Source organism: Ixodes scapularis, unplaced genomic scaffold, assembly GCF_016920785.2.
Source record: "Ixodes scapularis isolate PalLabHiFi unplaced genomic scaffold, ASM1692078v2 PGA_scaffold9__187_contigs__length_104089568, whole genome shotgun sequence".
NCBI classification, from domain to species: Eukaryota; Metazoa; Arthropoda; class Arachnida; order Ixodida; family Ixodidae; genus Ixodes; species Ixodes scapularis.
In genome coordinates, this window is record NW_024609884.1 from 77,698,661 (window position 1) to 77,716,729 (window position 18,069).

The following is an 18,069-nucleotide window of genomic DNA, read 5'->3' on the forward strand; positions in this document are numbered from 1 at the left end:
AACATACAGAATGGGAGATTACTAATTTCTGAAGAATTAGTAAATATGCACAATCAATTTCAAGAATATTACAAAAAAGTTTATTTATTTTTAATGAAGTGATGACTCCGAATTGTGGCAAATTGCCACGTTTGACGCAAAATCCGCTAAGTTTAAAAAAAAAATTGGTGAGCTTTTCTCCGCATCCGCTCAAAGGCCGGTGAGCTTTTCTCCGCATCTGCCGGTTTTGCGGTGAGATTTTCTCTGGTGAGCTTATCTCGGGTGAGCTTTTCTCGGGTGAGCTTTTCTCCGGTGAGCTTTTCTCCGCCGCCCCTAGTAAATAGGGGCGTATAAAAAGGGGGAGGAGGGAGGAGGCGGCACGGCCGGAGTTCGCCCAGTGCGCTTGATGGCGTAGGACCGGCCCTGCCCTTCAGAGCTATGTTTCATCTTCAGGCAATAACTAATTGAGCGCCTCGACGTCAGAAACGTCATGCGGTATCGTATACGGTATAATTCATGTCTATTTCCTCTTTTTTCTGCAGAACTCGACCTGTGCGCGCACAACACGACCATATGCGGCCTGGAAGCCGGCTGCCACAACGTGAACGGCACCTTCATCTGCCTTTGCAGCGACCTAGAACCCAAGCGGCCCCGCGAGCCTTGTCGGAAGACGCCAGGAGTCGGTCAGTACGCCATTCGAAATACGACGCGTCTTGGAACCTAAACTCATGCTCAAGAGTTCGCTAACTTCGTCTTCTTAAAATACTAAATCGATAAGTTTTCTTTTTTTTTTTTTTTTTTAGAAGAACTGCGCGTACAAAGGATGACAGCCGCCGTGAAAAAGACTCGAAAGAAGTGGAATGAATTCTGTTTGCAGTCCCACTGATCATACGTCGCACAAAAGACACGGTGTTTGTTGCAGACAGGATAAACAGAGTTATCTGCAGACGTAGATTCGAAGCATGTTGGCTTTATACATGTGTGTGCTTCGAACAAGTCTGCGGACAGTTATTGAATGACCAATGGGACCGTCCATACAAGGAAGAAACTGGCCTCAGACATTGTCAGCAGTCTGTCTTTTGTAGGATGTATTAGCCGTGTGACCGCTGTCACGGTCTAAGATATATACAGGTATGGGCACCGCGCGCGCAACAGCTGCCAGACAAGATCCTCTCTTTGCCTGGGTGGCAAGCGACGCCACCAGATGGCTCTTCGAAGAGCGGCTAGTGGTACCCTGTCGTGGGACCGGTTTTCCATACTTCTCTATACGAGACACGTTCGTTATCATAGTCGTTTTCAAGGTATGCCACGTCATGTAGAATTTGGAACTTGCCTTGCGTGTGTTGCTTAGACACAGCTTCGTCATTGACTCAAGATTCGTGCCTCAACGGCGAGAAGAACTGTTTTATGAGCGCCTTTAAACGGAGATATTTCTGGCGTGGTGCTAAACCAGCATCCGTCGAGATTAAAGTCACTGAATTTTGGAAAGATCGCCTTCCCTGCTTGCTAGCCGGACACAAATAGTTACTAATATACAGACGACCAAAACCCCGTAAGTCGATTGGCTAGCAATTTCTCTCCGGTGCACTTGTAATGGCAATCGCCATTTCGGCCCATTCAAATCTTTGAAGCTTCGAGAGCGTCGTACTAAACCAGTCGCTCCAAGGTCACCATGGGGCATCATCGTACTGAAGGCGTTCCTCGCCAATATAAGTGTCTTTGGCACTGAGTATGGAATTGACATACTAATCAAGCCCATATCCGAGGATCTCTAACAATGACATAGTTACCCTCGCGTATTTCAAGACGACAAAAAAAATGTTTTTCAATGCCTCCAGGTACCCACACCACAGAGGTCAGAAGAAATTGTTCATTTCGTGAACAAAAATCGCGACCGTACGGAGTGCTTGGCCAAAAGCCTAAATGCTTCCTGCGTCACCAACGAAGGCCACCGTAGGCCAGAGATATGACACGAGTACGGCGTCAGGGTTTGGCTAGGAGTCGTGTTCTCATTCATTGGATACGAGTTCCAAACGAACGGTGACGCCGGTGTCCTGTCCGATCTCTGGCCTACGGTGGCCTTATTTGGTGACATAGAGTTATTATAATGTACGCATTATAATAACTCTATGGTGTGTGACGCAGGAAAGCACTTAGGCTTTCATATCGAGGAGTGCTTGGCTCGGCGCTACTACAGTGAACTAGAAATATTGAGTACTGGAAAAAGCGGGGGCTCCGGGTGAGGCACATCGTGTTAGATCAACCAGGTGGTGCTAGCGCTCTTTTCCCGTGTAGGGTGCCTATGAAGGCACTCTATTTTCCCGAGCACCGCCTCGCCTCGTTCGCATAAGACCACGAGCCACGACGCCATGCCAAGCGTTCCCATTTTTATGCTTTTCTTTTTTTTAGCGGGCACAACAGGGCAGCAGGACACAGCACGAGCTCATCAAAATTTCGACACCAGCGCCACGCGCAGCTTTCAACACCCTTGGCTTCACACGGCCGATGGGGCACGCCCGCTGCTTTCTCCACTACTTCTAGGTCTAGTTCACTGTAACGCTACTTTCTCAGGATCCAGTTACTTTAGTGGAGATCAGGGCAGGCGCGCCGAACGGAAAGCGCACGTGCGCAGGTAGCATGAGAACGATGCACATTTTTTTTTTTCGCAGTTGCGCTGTTTGGTTAACGTTGATCTGGTCGGCGGAGACACTGTCGGCATATGCTACACGAACGCGCGCCAAGATGACTCCATCTGGTCTATCACGTCGCAGCGTTCGCCGTGCTGTATGCGCTCATTTAACGAGTATATCTTACACCGTGACCACGGCTTAAGGATTTAGGGTGAGGCTCCGCCCCAGAATTCAGAAATGGCTTCACGACGCCACTGAATATCAACGTGGCATTTTTCCCGTGCGGCGGAAATAAATAAGCATCTGTCAGACCCCCCTTTTTTGTTTTGAAGTTTGACTTTTAACAAAAAAAAAAAAAGCTTCGCCTAATGGTAAATGCTCATAGAACACTTAGAGGACCGGTTTACTTGTTGGTTTGGTGGGCGGGCCTAATCTTAAGTTCGCATTTTGCTACAGACTACCATGCAGTGGGAAGCTCACTCTAGCACGTGTGCGTAGAACGCGCAAGCACAGATGAGCGCGTTTGAATTAGCGGCGAGATGTTTTGGTGGCGCCCTCCTATGGTTCCCCCTTGTGACGTCATTACCTTGCAAACAACAAGTTCGATGGTGTTTGTAAATAGCATGGTGGAAGCTTGAAATCATTGAGCTCTTGAAGCAACACTGCCAACACCGTCAAAATTAAAGTTCTTTCATTCCTCTTATTTCCGTCGATGATAAATCCCCTTTCCTACGTCATAGTCAGCGTTCGGCCAATCGTGGAAGGCCGACCACAGCGACGCTTTCGGTCGCGCACGGGGCTAATAGCGCACACAAGGAGCTTGCCAGCCCTAGTACAATTCCTTCCATTTCCCTTCACTCTCCTGCTTTCACGGCGTGATAAAGCGTATTTTGCTGCCGCGACTCCACCAAACTTGGATGAAGTACGATATCGTTTTTTCTTCTGACTGGCGCAGCGGCTGGCGTTCCGAGTGCATTGCGAAGCAGTGCGCGTGCAGTCATTTATGCAGAATTGCATTCTGACCGAAGTAACTCGGACTTCGCGTTCGTCCATGGTACATCACGTGACCTGAAGTCAGCTGACGTCAGGTCCCCGTGGGGTCATGGTGTCCCGTGCGTGACTTACGGTGGGAGGTCCTGGCATCGCGTAACGTCACGGTGTCAACAACGTTATTGAATCTTGTAACGTTGGGAATCAAGTGGTGGTCCCACATCACGTGACAACGTCGCAGGATCGCACGGCGTCACGTCAGCCGATGCCACCTGACATTACGTCACTTGATGGTATGACCTAAATCTGTGGCGTCGCGGGATCTGAGTCACGCCACGCGGTCACGTGACCTGACGTCACGTTACACCGCGAACTGACACCTAGCGTTGTTGACATCGTGACGTCACGTAACAGCATTTTTTTATGTGGGTGTATATGGGATCATTCCAAGGTGCCTAAAGTTCATTATAAGAGACCTTTTAGAGAACTACTCGCCATATAGTAGCAGCTGAGCACGTATCGAAACGAACACCGCGTTAGCGATCGGCGTGGACATTTTTCCAACCGTTGCAGTTGTGTCGACGGGAGCCACACCCAAAACATGGTGACAGCCAAGGTTTCTTGTTGAGGTTTTGTCGAACGGTCTGCCCAAGAGAGAGATTTTTAAGTATTCTAGAGGTATTGAAGTAAACAACTTGTCGTTAAGCATGAATGGACGTCGTGGGACCACGGCTTTTATTTAAAAAAGTAATTGTGTTGTGTGTATGCTTAGACAGCCGGAAGTTAGTCAGCCCCGCCGGTCGTCTGGTGTCTCAGCTGTAGGCGAGAAATTTAGCCAGTGCAGTGGTCGTTAATGTGGATCACGTTCAAGACTCCTAGCCTGGGGTTTTTAACGTGCATCACGCAGTAGTGGTACACGGCTGCACGCCGGTAAAAAACTCATCCAGATTGAAGCGGGAAGCGGTGGAGATTGAACCCAGGATCCCTGGGTCCTTCAGCGCCAGGTATCGCTCCACGTTTTTATTTTCACTTTCTCCCAGCTTCGCCTAAAATATTTCATATTTTTTCCTCCTTTTTTTTTTCAGAGGAAAGCAATGGATTCTCTCAAAACAGCGACCCGGCTCCACCCGGCTCCTTCACTCACCATCAGATTTTGGACATGAACAGAAATTTCACCCTCACGACCAAGGTATATATATTTATTTATTTATTTATTTATCCAGTGAAGCACATAGTTAATGTGTTGTCAAATCGTAGTGTTCTTTTACGTATAATCCGTATAGCGTTACGAAAGAACGTCGCACCAACAATGATCCGCTAAATTTTGCGAACTTTTCGTTGCCCACCAAATTTAGGGACGGTGGTCATGTGACCTGATTACGTGAAGTGGCCATGTGGCCACCGTTGGCTGAATTTGACGGCCTATACTCGCCCGCCAACAGCGAATTACCTCGAACGCTGGTAGCTGTTGAAATACTATAACCGTAGTAAAAGTACTTCGTCGCGGGTGGCGCCTGGCTCCCATTGGCTGGCATAAGCGATCATGCCGTCATCACAACAACCACTTGAATTCTCGTCGGAAGTTGAGCTGTCTCGATAATAAACCATTGCACGTAAATTTACCAACCCCAAAAACGAATTTTACGTATGACGATTATGTCAGTACTATACCCTTTTGTTTTGTCTATTGAAGTTTTTCCTACTCCATTATAACGTCAGCGATCGTTCACGCACTTTTCTTGCTTTTTTCTGCCTTGGCTCTCACGTGGGGTGGCGTTGGAAAGTAGGGTCGCTTACCATCGCTCGTCGCCCGGCGCCCCTGAAGCCTGGACTCTATGGAGCGAAAATGCGGCGAACAGCCGACCAACAATTGTCCCAGTGGCACGTCCACTTTGCCCGTGATGTCAACAGCCACCGTTCTGATGTCGTGGGCAGAGCGAATGCCGAGCGAAATTCGTCGGATGTTGGCCGCATATTCGCTCCCTGGAGTCCGTCCTCTATAGTCGGCACGAGTGAAAGAACGCCGATGCGAGTAGAGCCACGTTATTAATGCGAAAGCATTAACTCTCTCATGGAGCGAGCTGACGTCATCAGTCTGAAGCGCGAAAACGGCAGATAGTTTCCTTCGGTTCCATTGGCTGGCGCGCGTCGACGGGGCTCCCATTGGCCGCTGCGCTCGTCAGTTTCCACGACCGCTCACTCCATGGCGCTAAGTGTCCATCAGCGCGGAGCGTCCAAGGTCACCAGGGGAGCACCCACGCCGACCGGCGACGAAAAGTACGCAGCAGACGAAAAAGGGAGCGGACGAGCGGCTTGCATGCTTTCGCATTCACAACTCATAAGGAATGCTTAGGTGTACATACCTCGATCTTTTTTTACTCTATCCAGCGGCAACCTCGTTTCGCACGTAAATATCAAGATTTAAACACAAAAATACTTGCGCACCTTTCTGCTCTCGTGCACGCATGGTCCAGTCAATGCGAATTACGGAGAGCATTCAGTGAATTACCTAACCTAACTTAAGCTAACCTAACCTAACCTAGCCTAACCTCAGTGTCCGTCTGCTGTCTGCGCAGAGAGCGAGCACGACGTTTCGCTGGATCATTGCTTCTGTGTACCATCGCCTTCTTCAGACAAACCGTTTTGTAGGTGTCGTCGTTCGCCGAACACGTTTCATAATTATAATGCAATTAAATGCGAAGGTGCAAGCGAGCTGGACAAGAATGACGAGAATAATCCCTGGAGAAGGGGAACAAGGGGGACAAAGGACAAACATTGGAGATTTATGTTTGTCCTTTGTCCCCCTTGTTCCCCTTCTCCAGGGATTATTGTCGACGTTTCATAAATCGCACTGACTGACCCACCACATGCTCTGCGCGATTGTTTCTATTTCCTTACGGTAGTGCGGTCAACACGGCGTATGGACGCCGGATTTTGATAAAGCCAGATAGAGCCAGACTCTAGACTCTTTAGAAAGCTTTGCAGGCATGACGGTTGACGTGCGTGCTTTCGATGCGTCTCTATGCTACCGTGTGTCTCCCGAAAGCAGGAATTGCCAGGTTCCTCGCTTTAAATATTCAACTCCTTATTGAAATGCAACTAAACATTTTAAAATTTAAAACGTAGCTTTTTTTTTATTTTATTTGTTTCATTTTAAACTCCAGTTAAGATCTTTACAGGGTGACGGTTAACATAAAACGTGCTCCTGATGCATTTCCTTTTTAGTTCGTTTAATACATCAACAAAAACCATACCTCTCACGAACGCAAATATCGCCAATTTCCTCTCTACGAACTCCTTAATGGAATACTGATAATAATTAAAAATAACTTTTTTGAGGTTTTTGCATTCTAAACCAGGGTGTCGAACCGGTCATTATTTCGGTTCGGTTCGGTTTCGGGTTCAGAAGCATTGTATTTTGTTCCGGATCGGTTCCGGTTTAGGGTAGCGCACATAATACTTATCACTCCGGTTACTGGTTTTAGTAAGTGCGAATCGGTTCAAACCGGTTCCTAACTCCACCTTCGAATATTGACCGAGCACTTCCAGCAGTCTTTTCTGAGCACGAGATACTTGCAATAGACCAATCCCAAAACTACTCCCTCTTCAAGCAGATCTGAAAACCCAGCACAGTAACGTGCGCAAAAGACATAATTAATGTGGCAAGGCTATTACTTGCAATATACTGTTCTTAAGTTAACTATATATTAGCTATCGGCTTTCCTTTTTTATGGTGTCTTTTGCACACGCAGCTGTACAGTACTTCAAACTGTGCCAGAAGAGGGCGTAATTTCGGGGTGGGTCTATCGATTTTTCAAAAAAGAGCTTGGGGTCGGTGCTATCTTTAGTGTTCGTGCGCATAACATGTGCTTTGCTCGCTTTCTGAAGCGACGAACACGCACACGCTGGGCTGTGAAGATCACACTTTGGACGAGCGGCTCACCGGCCAGCTGGGCCACTCTCAACTAGCGCCCCAAAGCGTTCGCTTAGGTTAGCCAAAGGCTCGCATACTGACAAACGTGTTGTCGACCTTGCCTTACCGGGAAGCCACCCACCGTGTTCTACATAAATAGTCCTACTCACTAGCTTCCCAACGAACAGAAACACGTGCAGAAGGTGTTAGTCTACAAAAAATATCAAAACATTAAAACGCACCAAAGATGGCAACGACCCTGAGGTGCCCCGTCTCAACTGGGCACGCTTCTCCAGACCCTCTCCAGAGGGTGTCGGTGGCTTTTTCGCATGCCAAACAGACAACTCTCGATAGTCAACAGGTTGGCTTGCGAAAATATAATTTAAAAACATTCTCAGAAGGTCACCCGTCCGTAAGGTGCCTGTCACAAAACGGTTTGAAAGACACGGCAAGTTGGGCAGCAATCGCCGGGAGTCTGCTGCTTGCGAATGGCCGAAGTAATTTGGCTCGAAGGTTACGAGGCCGCTCGTGCGGAGACGACATGAACCATGTTAAAAAAAAAAAAAAAAAACATTCTCGTCGTGTCTAAACGAATTTTAGAAGTTATACAGGCCAAGCGTCTTTGTTTTTGGTGCGGGATAAAACATTTCGCTCGTATAATGAAATGTGACTACATCTTGACAGCGCTTCGGTATCCGATGGAAAAACGCTGTTTTAAACATCTCGCGGCAATGCCTTGTCTTCTCACTTTGACTTTTTATCGCAACCAACGCTGTATGCAAATGACCCGGTCTGAGGGACTCAGAACCAGTTACATAGCATGAATTATTAACGTTAAGTGCGTAATAATATTATATAACAGCACTCACATTTGAAAGTGCCAGTTACTGAACAAAATTCCGGTAATGCCACCACAGCGAATGACGTTTCTCGAATGGTCAGTTGAAGACAATGAAAGAGGACTTCAAGGAAAAATGAGAAAGTGGTTGAACAGGCGGCATGCTGGCCCTTGCTAGTCTGACAAACCTACAAAAAAAAATGTACAAAGAAACATTTTCTTCTTCCCCCCCCCCCCCCCCCCCCCTTCCCCTCCTCCCCTCGGCCTCCTTCGAAAGTGCGGCGCGTCGGCGAATCATGGCCGAGTAACGTTGCATCCAACGACATATGTTGTTTTTTTTTTTTTTTTTTTTTTTTTTGTTTTTGTTAGGTAACACACCGCACACGTGGAAGAAAAGATTGTTTTTTTATTGAAATGGACCGCAGCTAGGCGGCCCTACAAACTATACTGCCGATGCAGCGCGGTACTTGTCCCGCCTTCCTTCAGCGTGTCGCTGCACTCAAGCAGAAGGTCACGAGGTGCGCTGTCGGTGCTCGATTGGCTAAATGGCTCATCGACTGCAACTGCGGTTCATTTTGAGGTCAAACATTCGCGGACGCGTAGGCTTTCGTGCCCCATAGAGTGGCGCAATCCACTCCGACACCAGGACATTTCGTAGCCAAGCGGCCAAGCCCAAGCGGTGCTTTGAAATCACCGCGCCCCTACCGCGCAGCCAGGGTCAATCTAAGAAACAAAGTAAAGTTGAAGCTCTCCATATGCCTAAGTAGAGGTGGAAACTAAGCGAGCTCACCGACCACGCGGTCTTTTTGTGTCTCTGTTTTTGATGATGAGGTATTTTTTATTACGCATGCAATAAATACGAAAGGTAAAAATATCTGACAGTATGTAGGATCAGTCTTGGCAATGGTATAAGAAAGAAATACGCCCGCAACCAAATATTGACAGAATTGGCCCTGAACCGCTTTCATTGAACCGGTAACCGCCAGATCAGATTATGGCTCCGTTCCGGTTCGGGTTCAATATGAAGCGTTGGATTTCGGTTTCGGTTTTTCACCTGTTCGGTCAATAACGGTTTTGATCCGGTTTTCGCTTTGGGTTCGGGTTCGGTTCGACGCCCTGTTCTAAACACCCGATGTCTTAGAGATCCCAATATTCCGCCTCGTATGAATTAAAAACAACCTTACGAAACCAACGTTTCTTCAAAAACCCTCCTTGAATTACGGAGAGTTGGGAATGCAACGTTTGGATAATTTTGAAAGCCCATTCGTTACTCGTAATGAACTTAAAAAACCCTGTAAAAGCGCTGGACTCAAAAAAAAAAATCTGTTTTTGCAAGGTTCTTTGACGCCTCAAGAACTCTTTCAGCTCGTAAAGAACGGTTTAGCGTCAAGCGCTATCGCCCCCAGGGGCACTAGAAAGGTACCATAGGGCCGGGCGCTCGATTAACCTACCGATTAATCGATTAACGCTTTAATAGCGATTATTTTTAACCGGTTAGTCGTTTAAATTTTGACTAACAAAAACATTTTAAAAATTAACGCTTTCACCAAGCAGACATAGACGAGTTCACCTGTATAAAGATACATATTAGGTGAAATTTAGCCCCAAGGTAAACTGTAGGGGCGAAATTTGTAACTGCAAAAACGTGGGGAAGGCTATACGTGTCCCAGCCACTGCAGCCCCATTGCCGGAGAAAATCAACGAACCTCTGAGCTTGTGCGGCTAAAGTAATAATTTGTGAGCCTGGGTACTGATTTAAAGTCCGAAGTTGTACATTGCGCCGTTTATCACATATTGAGCAACGGCAAAAAATTTCATTTGGACTTTTTGAACCTATTAACCTGAGCTCACACTGCTTATACATAATACAAAGAGCACTCTGCATACAGATTCGAACACGAGTCACCGCGAGACCCGTGCTTCGAATGCCGCATGGCAATGAGTTCAAGGAGAAACTTGGCAGGCGGCATTCGAACCAGGGATATTGCGGTGACTCGTGTTTGCGGACTGCCTTTTGTATGAGGTATGAGCAGTGTGACTCGTATTTATGCATGGGAATAAACGGAACCTATTAATCGAATAATTAATCGATTAAAGGGTGCAGATTCATTAAGTTAACATTTTAGTCGACGCCCAGCCATAGTAAATGGGCGATGAAGAACTCTTTCGCATCAAAAAAAGGAGCTTAAAAGAAATACTTATAGGCTTTTCACGAAGAACCCTTTTAGGAGGTGCTTATAAGAACTTCTCAGGGTGCAAAATATGGGCAAGCCGAAGTACCTCTAAATCTCCTTTTACGACCAGATTGTTTTTTTTTTTTTTTTTTTTTTAGAGTGTTGGGTTTGATTTTGGTCAAGGTGACAGTGAAAGCGGTCTCGGCTGCTGATTGGACGTGGTGCAACAGCGACGCGTAATCAACCAATTAGACATTTTGACCCGTTCGCATGTTCCCAGTCGGGCAATATTTTGGTAAGAGCGTCTCACTCATCATACGAGTGACGTCTCGCTGTCTCTGATGAGCTTGTCTTTAGTACTTCTTCATTCAACGCTCTATGTCAGTTTGAGTACGGCAGCAGAACAACTTCAGATTTGCAAACGAAGCGTTGATTGTCCATTTCCTTTCAATGTGAAAAAGTAGACGATCACAATTTTAGCCCGCGCACAATCTCACTTTGCCGCGTACGTAGCTCGGCTCGTAGCGGACGATCAACTTTTTTTCCCGGTCTGTTAGAAGACGAAGTACCGTGTTGTCTTGTTTTATTTTTGTTTGCGAATGGCGCTTTGCAGCAGACAAACCGCGTTCTTCGATCGCATTAGCAGACGAACCGTCTACGAACGCTATCTTCGCTAGACCTGCGACAGACAAATTAAAGCTCGCTCTCACTCTCGCGGTGACCAAAATCAAACCCCAGAGACGGAACCCTGCGATACACGTGACAATGTGAGACGGTCAAGTTTCTAATACTCATTATCGATAAACAAGTCGCTCTTCACAGTGCCCCCTGGGCAACGGAGGAGGCCTATGTGGCAGAGCAAGGCAGACACGTCTCGAGTGAGTCGACGGCAGTGACGTTGGCGTGGGTGGGCGCCAGCGATCGATGTGTTCTTTGTTGATACGCAGAAAAAGACAAAACCTTTTCCAACGCCTTGTGATAACAATTTTATGCGGAGTGTAGACAACCCCCTATCGATCTATTAGGCGCCTCTCTTCATTCCATAGGTCATGCCTGGGGAGAAGCCCTTTTAGGTCTAAATATTTCCTTAGTCCAAACTGCCTCGCAGTGTGAAGGAAATAGAATGCTGGACAGGGCAAAGACCGCAGGGTAATAGACGATTGTAGTGTTTAAAACAGAACCACAATCTGCAATACGGCATCCCAATCCATTGAGCTCCACTTCACCCACTTCGACGGCTGACGAAATGCGAGGAATGCTTCAGGCTCCCTTTTCGGAAGGTCTTGCGTATGTGCAGTCTCCGCCGCTCATATCGGCAAACGAGTCTGGGTGGTGTAGAAGCAGTGAGTTGGCGTATATCGAAACGCATAGATGAGAAAGAGAAATAATCACGCGTCTTAAGAAATAGCCGAAACGTCACATTCAAAACATTGTGTGTAATTGCTTCTGATGTCTGCTAAGTGAGTGATTAAATACGTTTACAGCAGGAGCGATTATAATTTAAATATTTTGCTCTTTTGCTGTTACGGGCACTCCATACTTGTGTAGCTTTGCTTTGCCAGAAAGCACGCCGAGAGTCACTCACTCCCGGCCAGGGTGGAAGAAAAATGTATTTTTATTATATCAATCAGGATATATATATTATTTAAATCAGAGTTACTTGATTTCAATAAGATTAATATGATTTATATCACTGAAGCTAGCAAATAGAGATTCTTTATCACTAGACGTATTTTTCAGCAGACTGATTGATCGATTCTTCCGATCACTGATAACAATACGGAAGAAAGAATTCCTGTAAATAAGGGTAGTTTAATTAGCAACTTTTGATTGCTGTCTTGCCCGCCATACTGAAGCAAAAAGAGCAAGGTTTTTTGCTTCAGTTTGTTAAAAAAAAAAAGACTATTTGATTTTGTAGCGTAAGCTACACTGGCCGAGGTTGAGCAGTTTCGCGTGGCTCCTGGAGAGCCGTACTGCGCATGCACGAGGAGCAGTGACGGAACGGGCAGGACTGGTATGGCGCCTATACTTCGTCTCACCCTACGATGGACTAAAGGCAAAAGCTACGAACCACCAGATCCAATCCCGAGCCACTTAGAAATTGCTTGGTATTTCGCTTCAATGAACGTTACTGAGTGACTCATCAATTTTACTTGCAAAGAAAGCCCCGACACGAAGGCTCTTTGCAGTGTCGAAGCTATAGAAATGATGCAGCGCCTTTTGATTACGAGCAGTATTCGTCCAATCAATGTTAAGCCTATCATATTTTAGCGTGGAACGTAATTGGACCTGGCGGCCCGTAGCTTCGGCCTTTAGTCTATCGTAGGATGAGACGAAGTATAGGTCAGTCCCCGATGCACGCTCCGCGCGCATGCACCCGCTCGAGATCATGGCTCGCGCTGTCCGGTTGTTCTGGGCGGCAGCTGGGTTGCTTGATACACAACAACATGGCGCACATCTGGCCAAACCAACGACGGGCATCTGGGGGGCTATGTTCCGCTTTTTGCACTCCCAGGAGACTTGGAAGAAGGAAGTGACGTAAACGACTAGAGCAACCGCAGATTGGATGTTGACAGAAGAAAACAAAATCAACATCCAATCTGCATTTGCTGCGTTGTTAACGTCACTTCCTTCTCCCTAGTCTCCTGGGAGTGCAAAAAGCGCAACATAGCCCCCCTGGCATGCCCCAGCGGAGGACTGAGGATTAGTTTGGACCATCTGGGGATCTTTTGACGTGCAACCGAAGCTCGGTTACAGGGTGCCTCCTCCGCAATAAAAAGAGCGGAGAAGCTTAACTCATCGGATCTCGAACTAGTCACATAATGCGTATACCGTGTGTGTGTCATTGAAGCATCAGTAAGCATGATAATCAAGCTAATCCTAGACAACCAGGAAAGCTAAGAATAACCAGCTGAACCTAAGCTTACGCTACGTATATCCTGGCATATACTTTGTCTCATCCTACGATGGACTAACAGCCAAAGCCACGGGCGCCAGGTCCAATCACGTTCCATGCTATGCTATGACACGCTTAACATTGATTAGGGGTGGACGAATAATGCTCGAATCCAAAAGCGCCCCATCATTTCTATAGCTTCGACGCTGCAAAGAGCCTCTATGTCGTGTCTTTCTTTGCCACGTAAAATTGTTGAGTCACTCAGTGCTCTTCGATTCGAACCACTCTCCACCCATCCCCTCATCAGTGACCCGAGACTCAGGCACCGATACGTGCATCGAAGCGAAATTCCGCACAATTTCTAAGTGGCTCGTGATTGGATCTTGGGGTCCGTAGCTTTAGCCTTTAGTCCATCGTAGGGTGAGACGAAGTATAGCCGAGCTAAGCCACGGTTTGTTTGTTTTTTTGTTTTTCGAATTCTGATTTTGATGTAATAGTACCATCCTTCTCCAGTTTTCGTTTCTTTCTTTTGCGCTTTGATTTTGTTGAAAGAGGACTAGCTGACGAACGAAGTTGAAGGTAGGAAGAAAGGTGAACGCTTCGCTCAGAAGAGCACTTCTTTTTGCTCGTGTTCAGGCCTATAGAAATCTTTTATGCTTGATTATTTGATTGAAATACGAAACGCAATGCGCATAGAAAGAATCAAATGATAGACAAACGGTAAAATAAAAAAAAAATATTTTCATGATTATTTGTGCGGTAAAGCTTGATTTAAATCACCATAGTAAAACTGGCCTGAATTGAATCACGAGTTCAATCATATTGTCTATCCTTCACTCTGATCACTGCGATCAAGGAACCGCGTCTTCGCGTTACGAAAGCTTTAATAATACGCTAGACGCGACATCCGGTTTCAAATTAAAACAAGCAGCACCCAGCTCCACTTTTGCGGTACTTCTCTACATTCCTATGGGAAAACGAGCGTGCATTTTGTCTATTAAACGGAGAATAACAGGAATCGCCGTTGCTACTTGGGTCGTAGCGATTAGTAGGTGACGTCATTAGCATTATAAAAGTGTAACTTCTGTAATTGCAATTTTTTTATTAGTGAACGTTGTTTAAATTTACGGCATTTCCGGCCCAATCCTATCTTCTGCAGTAGATGAGATGAGTAAAAACAAACGACAAATCCCAGCAAGAGTAGCAGTTGCAAGGAACGCTGGGCTGTTCAAGGCGCGTCAACGTCCCGATGACGCTAATAATGATCATCTGCGAGATTTATATGTCACTAAAGTTGCCCCCGCCTTTTACCTTTACGAGCAGTTAAAAAGCCGTAAAACAAGAAACGTATGTTTGTCTTTTCTATTATTCCATGAGGTGTTTTTCTTAGACTTTCCAAACTTGATTTTAAATAGCCGTGAAAGCTACACTAATGCAGTATACACTCTAAAAAAAAGCACGTGCATCTACTTTCCCCCACCACACTCGGAGCGCCAATCACCGCAACTTACGGATGCAGCTCAGCGAATGACGATGCCGAAATATACGTTTAGACCAAAAAGCGTAGTCTTAGTTGTGACATTAAGCAATGCAAGCGTGACGTTTTGCATTGCTTAATGTCACAACTCAGACTGCGTTTTTTGGTCTAAAACTAAACGCATGTTTCGGCATCGTCATTCGCTGATCTGCCTCCGTAAATTGCGGTGATTGGCTCTTCGAGTGTTATGCGGGAAAGTAGACGCACGGGCTTTTTTTTAGAGTGTAAGTGTGGGTGAGTGTAAGTGCGGGTGCGGGTGGCCTGTCCAAACAGGATTCTACAATACGTATCGCTCACAAAAATGGTGAGGCAATACAACTCCGACATAAATCGCGCAGCGCTCCACTTCCGTCCGTTTTTTTTTTTTTTTTTTTTTTTTTTTTTTTGGAGGGAACGATTTTTTTGTTGAGCTCGCCCGTGTATTTCATGGGAGCCTTGAACATGATTATCATGTGGGTCCGGACAGCCACTTACAGCCTCTGTTGGGAGTGGGTCACTTGCTGAAGGCCTCCGCTGCTCTTCAAGTCCCGAAAACGGGAAAGGACAGGGCTGTGTTCTAAATCTTACCCAAATAGATCCGAGCTGCTCTGGCGGGTCGTGTCACGTTATAACACAAAGAGGGCGCCGCTGGACGCGGGTAGGTTTTCGTCGCAAAGGTACAAAACCCTTACCCTGGAGTACGATCGAGTAAATTTTGGAACATGTCCAAGGATACGAGGGCTTGGCAGAACAGATGGACAGCATTGGCAGGTGGCGTGTGACGTCAAGTTTGACGAGGACCGAGGTTACCGAAAAGCGGAGGAAGCGAGGAGGAAATCATGCTGTTCGCTTGACCGATGTACGAACAGACATAGGACTGCCCGACACTTCAATTTTCACAATTTTTGACGGAGTCGGGTCGCCTCACGAGTTTTATAGTATCCTGATAGGACAAGCCTTTATACGGCCGTGGGGGGACATAACATCGGAAGCTGATTGCCGCTATATGTAGGATAATTACCTAATATCTCTCGATTCACTTTTTAATTAATGAAAATAAACATATTGTTCTAGTTAAAAACTCCCTGAGCTTCCTCAAAAACCAGTACATCGATCAATTCAAAAAGGTTTGGAGCGCGTGGGAAGCACGGTATAGGAGGTATTCACTGGACGCCATATTTGAGGGCGATGTTTAGAGCGCATGCTCAGAACGAGCTCAGATTAATAGCCTGCTAAGACCGGCAACCTTGATGGTGCTAAATGCACGCTCCAAAAGGACTGCGGAAGCTCGCCGTCAGCACGCGCTCAGTAGCCGCGCACACAGATATGGCCGCCAGTGAATACTCTTTATTGCTAAGGTCACCACTTGTCCAACACGCGCAAAGCTGGCGCTGCAGAAACCCTGGTTACAAGATACGAAAAAAGAGCGCGGGCGCGTTTTCACACCCACAGCCAAGGGGCTGTTGTACGAGTGGTAACTTTAGTCCACCACCGCTTCACGCGCTCCAGGTCTTTTTCTTTTCTTTTTTTTTTTAATTTGAGTAATTTAGAAGTTTGCGATGATGCTGAGCAAGTTTCTAATTCGAATCATACGTTTACTTTCACTAATTAAAAAGTACTAACATGTTTGTGCTTATGGTCCAACTCGTCGTGACGATTATACCCCTGTATCATGTCCTCCTTGGGGTATAACTGGGGCTCTTTTTCGATAAATACCAATAAATCCCGAAAAATAACTCCTGAGCGAGTTTTATCAAAATCGGGGAAAACCAACAAAACCCGAATTGGGGCTTTCATTGACTGAAAGATGCCCAAGTTCCACGGGCTTCTTTTATTTTATTTATACAATTTTATACAATTTTATTTTGTGCTTATACCTCTGATCCAGGTTTACTGCGTATAGTTCCTGCCGGCTCTCTTGATTTTCGAGGTTCCCTTTGTTGGTTTGGCACGTAACCCCCCCCCCCCCCCCCCCCCCTTTTCAGAAAAAGCTTCGATGCCGTGTTTAAGCTAACAGTGACGGACAGTGTACATAAATGCACTCATGACCCTATTTTTGAAAATGGTGTTTATTGCCATGAATTTTAAATACAGAAAGCACTGTAACTGACCAACAGTTTCGTGTACGCGACTGAAAAATGTTTCAAGCTATTTCTCACATAAGAATTGTTCGTAATATTTTTCCTTAGAATTGGGTGCAGAGAAAAAGTGCACTAACCTATTCGCTTTGAAATGCACTACGGGAAGTCACTTTTATACTGGTTGCCATCTGTATGCGTCACTTTCAAACCGCACACTAGCGCCAGCTGAACCTCTGGTGTGCATTATATAACTTTATGGTTTTACCAAAGAAGTGCTTTGTGAGTATGACTGGATGTCGCATGCACTGTCCGAAATGTCAGCACAGCACGTATGCTGCACCGAGATGCTCTCGACGCGGCGATCACTGATCTTGCTTCGGTAAACTTAACAAGTGAGGTGGGAGGGTGGTAGTGTCCATGGTCAGTCTCATGGGCCAAAAAGTCACTCATCCCTTTTGCCACTGATATCGCATGGTCACTTGGACGCTATATCGCTTCAATGTCGAGTGCATCACGTGGCGGTAGTATGCAGGCGGTTCTTGTCCAAATGCTTGTCGTGCGCCTACTTTCCTGCAGAGCACGTCGAAATTCAATCGCAGCGATCAACATAAGAAAACAAGCGAACGAAGAAGCCGGAAACCTTCCATAGCCAGAAATTCGATTATCAAGTTAAATGACCCTAAAGTTGATCAGTGTCCCAGTACCGGTGGTATATATATATTCCACTTACAACTTTGTTCGATTCTTGCTTTTCGCATGTTAGTCTTCGCAGCTGGTAGTGATTGGCTCTTCAAGCGCTGGAAAGTATTGCCGCAAACAGCTCAAGAAGTGCGGGACGTGGCGATTCCCGGGCATCGTATTATTTTTCCGCAGTCACTGAAATTCCGGCCGATAAGAATGCCGAAGAATGAATCACAATCAAGAAACGTGACACAAGCCACGTCCTGTGTAGCTGTCATTGAATGCGCTTACTTGTATGCGACCGTAGTGTATTGAATCGAGATTTGACGACAATGTTTGGGCAATGGGCAAGAAGAGAGATGAAGATTGGG

General features: G+C 46.3%; 1 protein-coding gene across 1 annotated transcript in view; it reads left to right on the plus strand.

Annotated features, from left to right (window-relative positions):
• Positions 1-18,069, plus strand: part of LOC121045535 (BDNF/NT-3 growth factors receptor) — a 410,804-nt gene that overhangs the window by 335,808 nt on the left and 56,927 nt on the right. The window contains exons 2-3 of the mRNA XM_042287447.1: positions 522-662; positions 4,685-4,788. Of these exons, the coding sequence (XP_042143381.1) occupies positions 522-662; positions 4,685-4,788 (245 nt within the window). The remainder of the gene's footprint in view (positions 1-521; positions 663-4,684; positions 4,789-18,069) is intronic.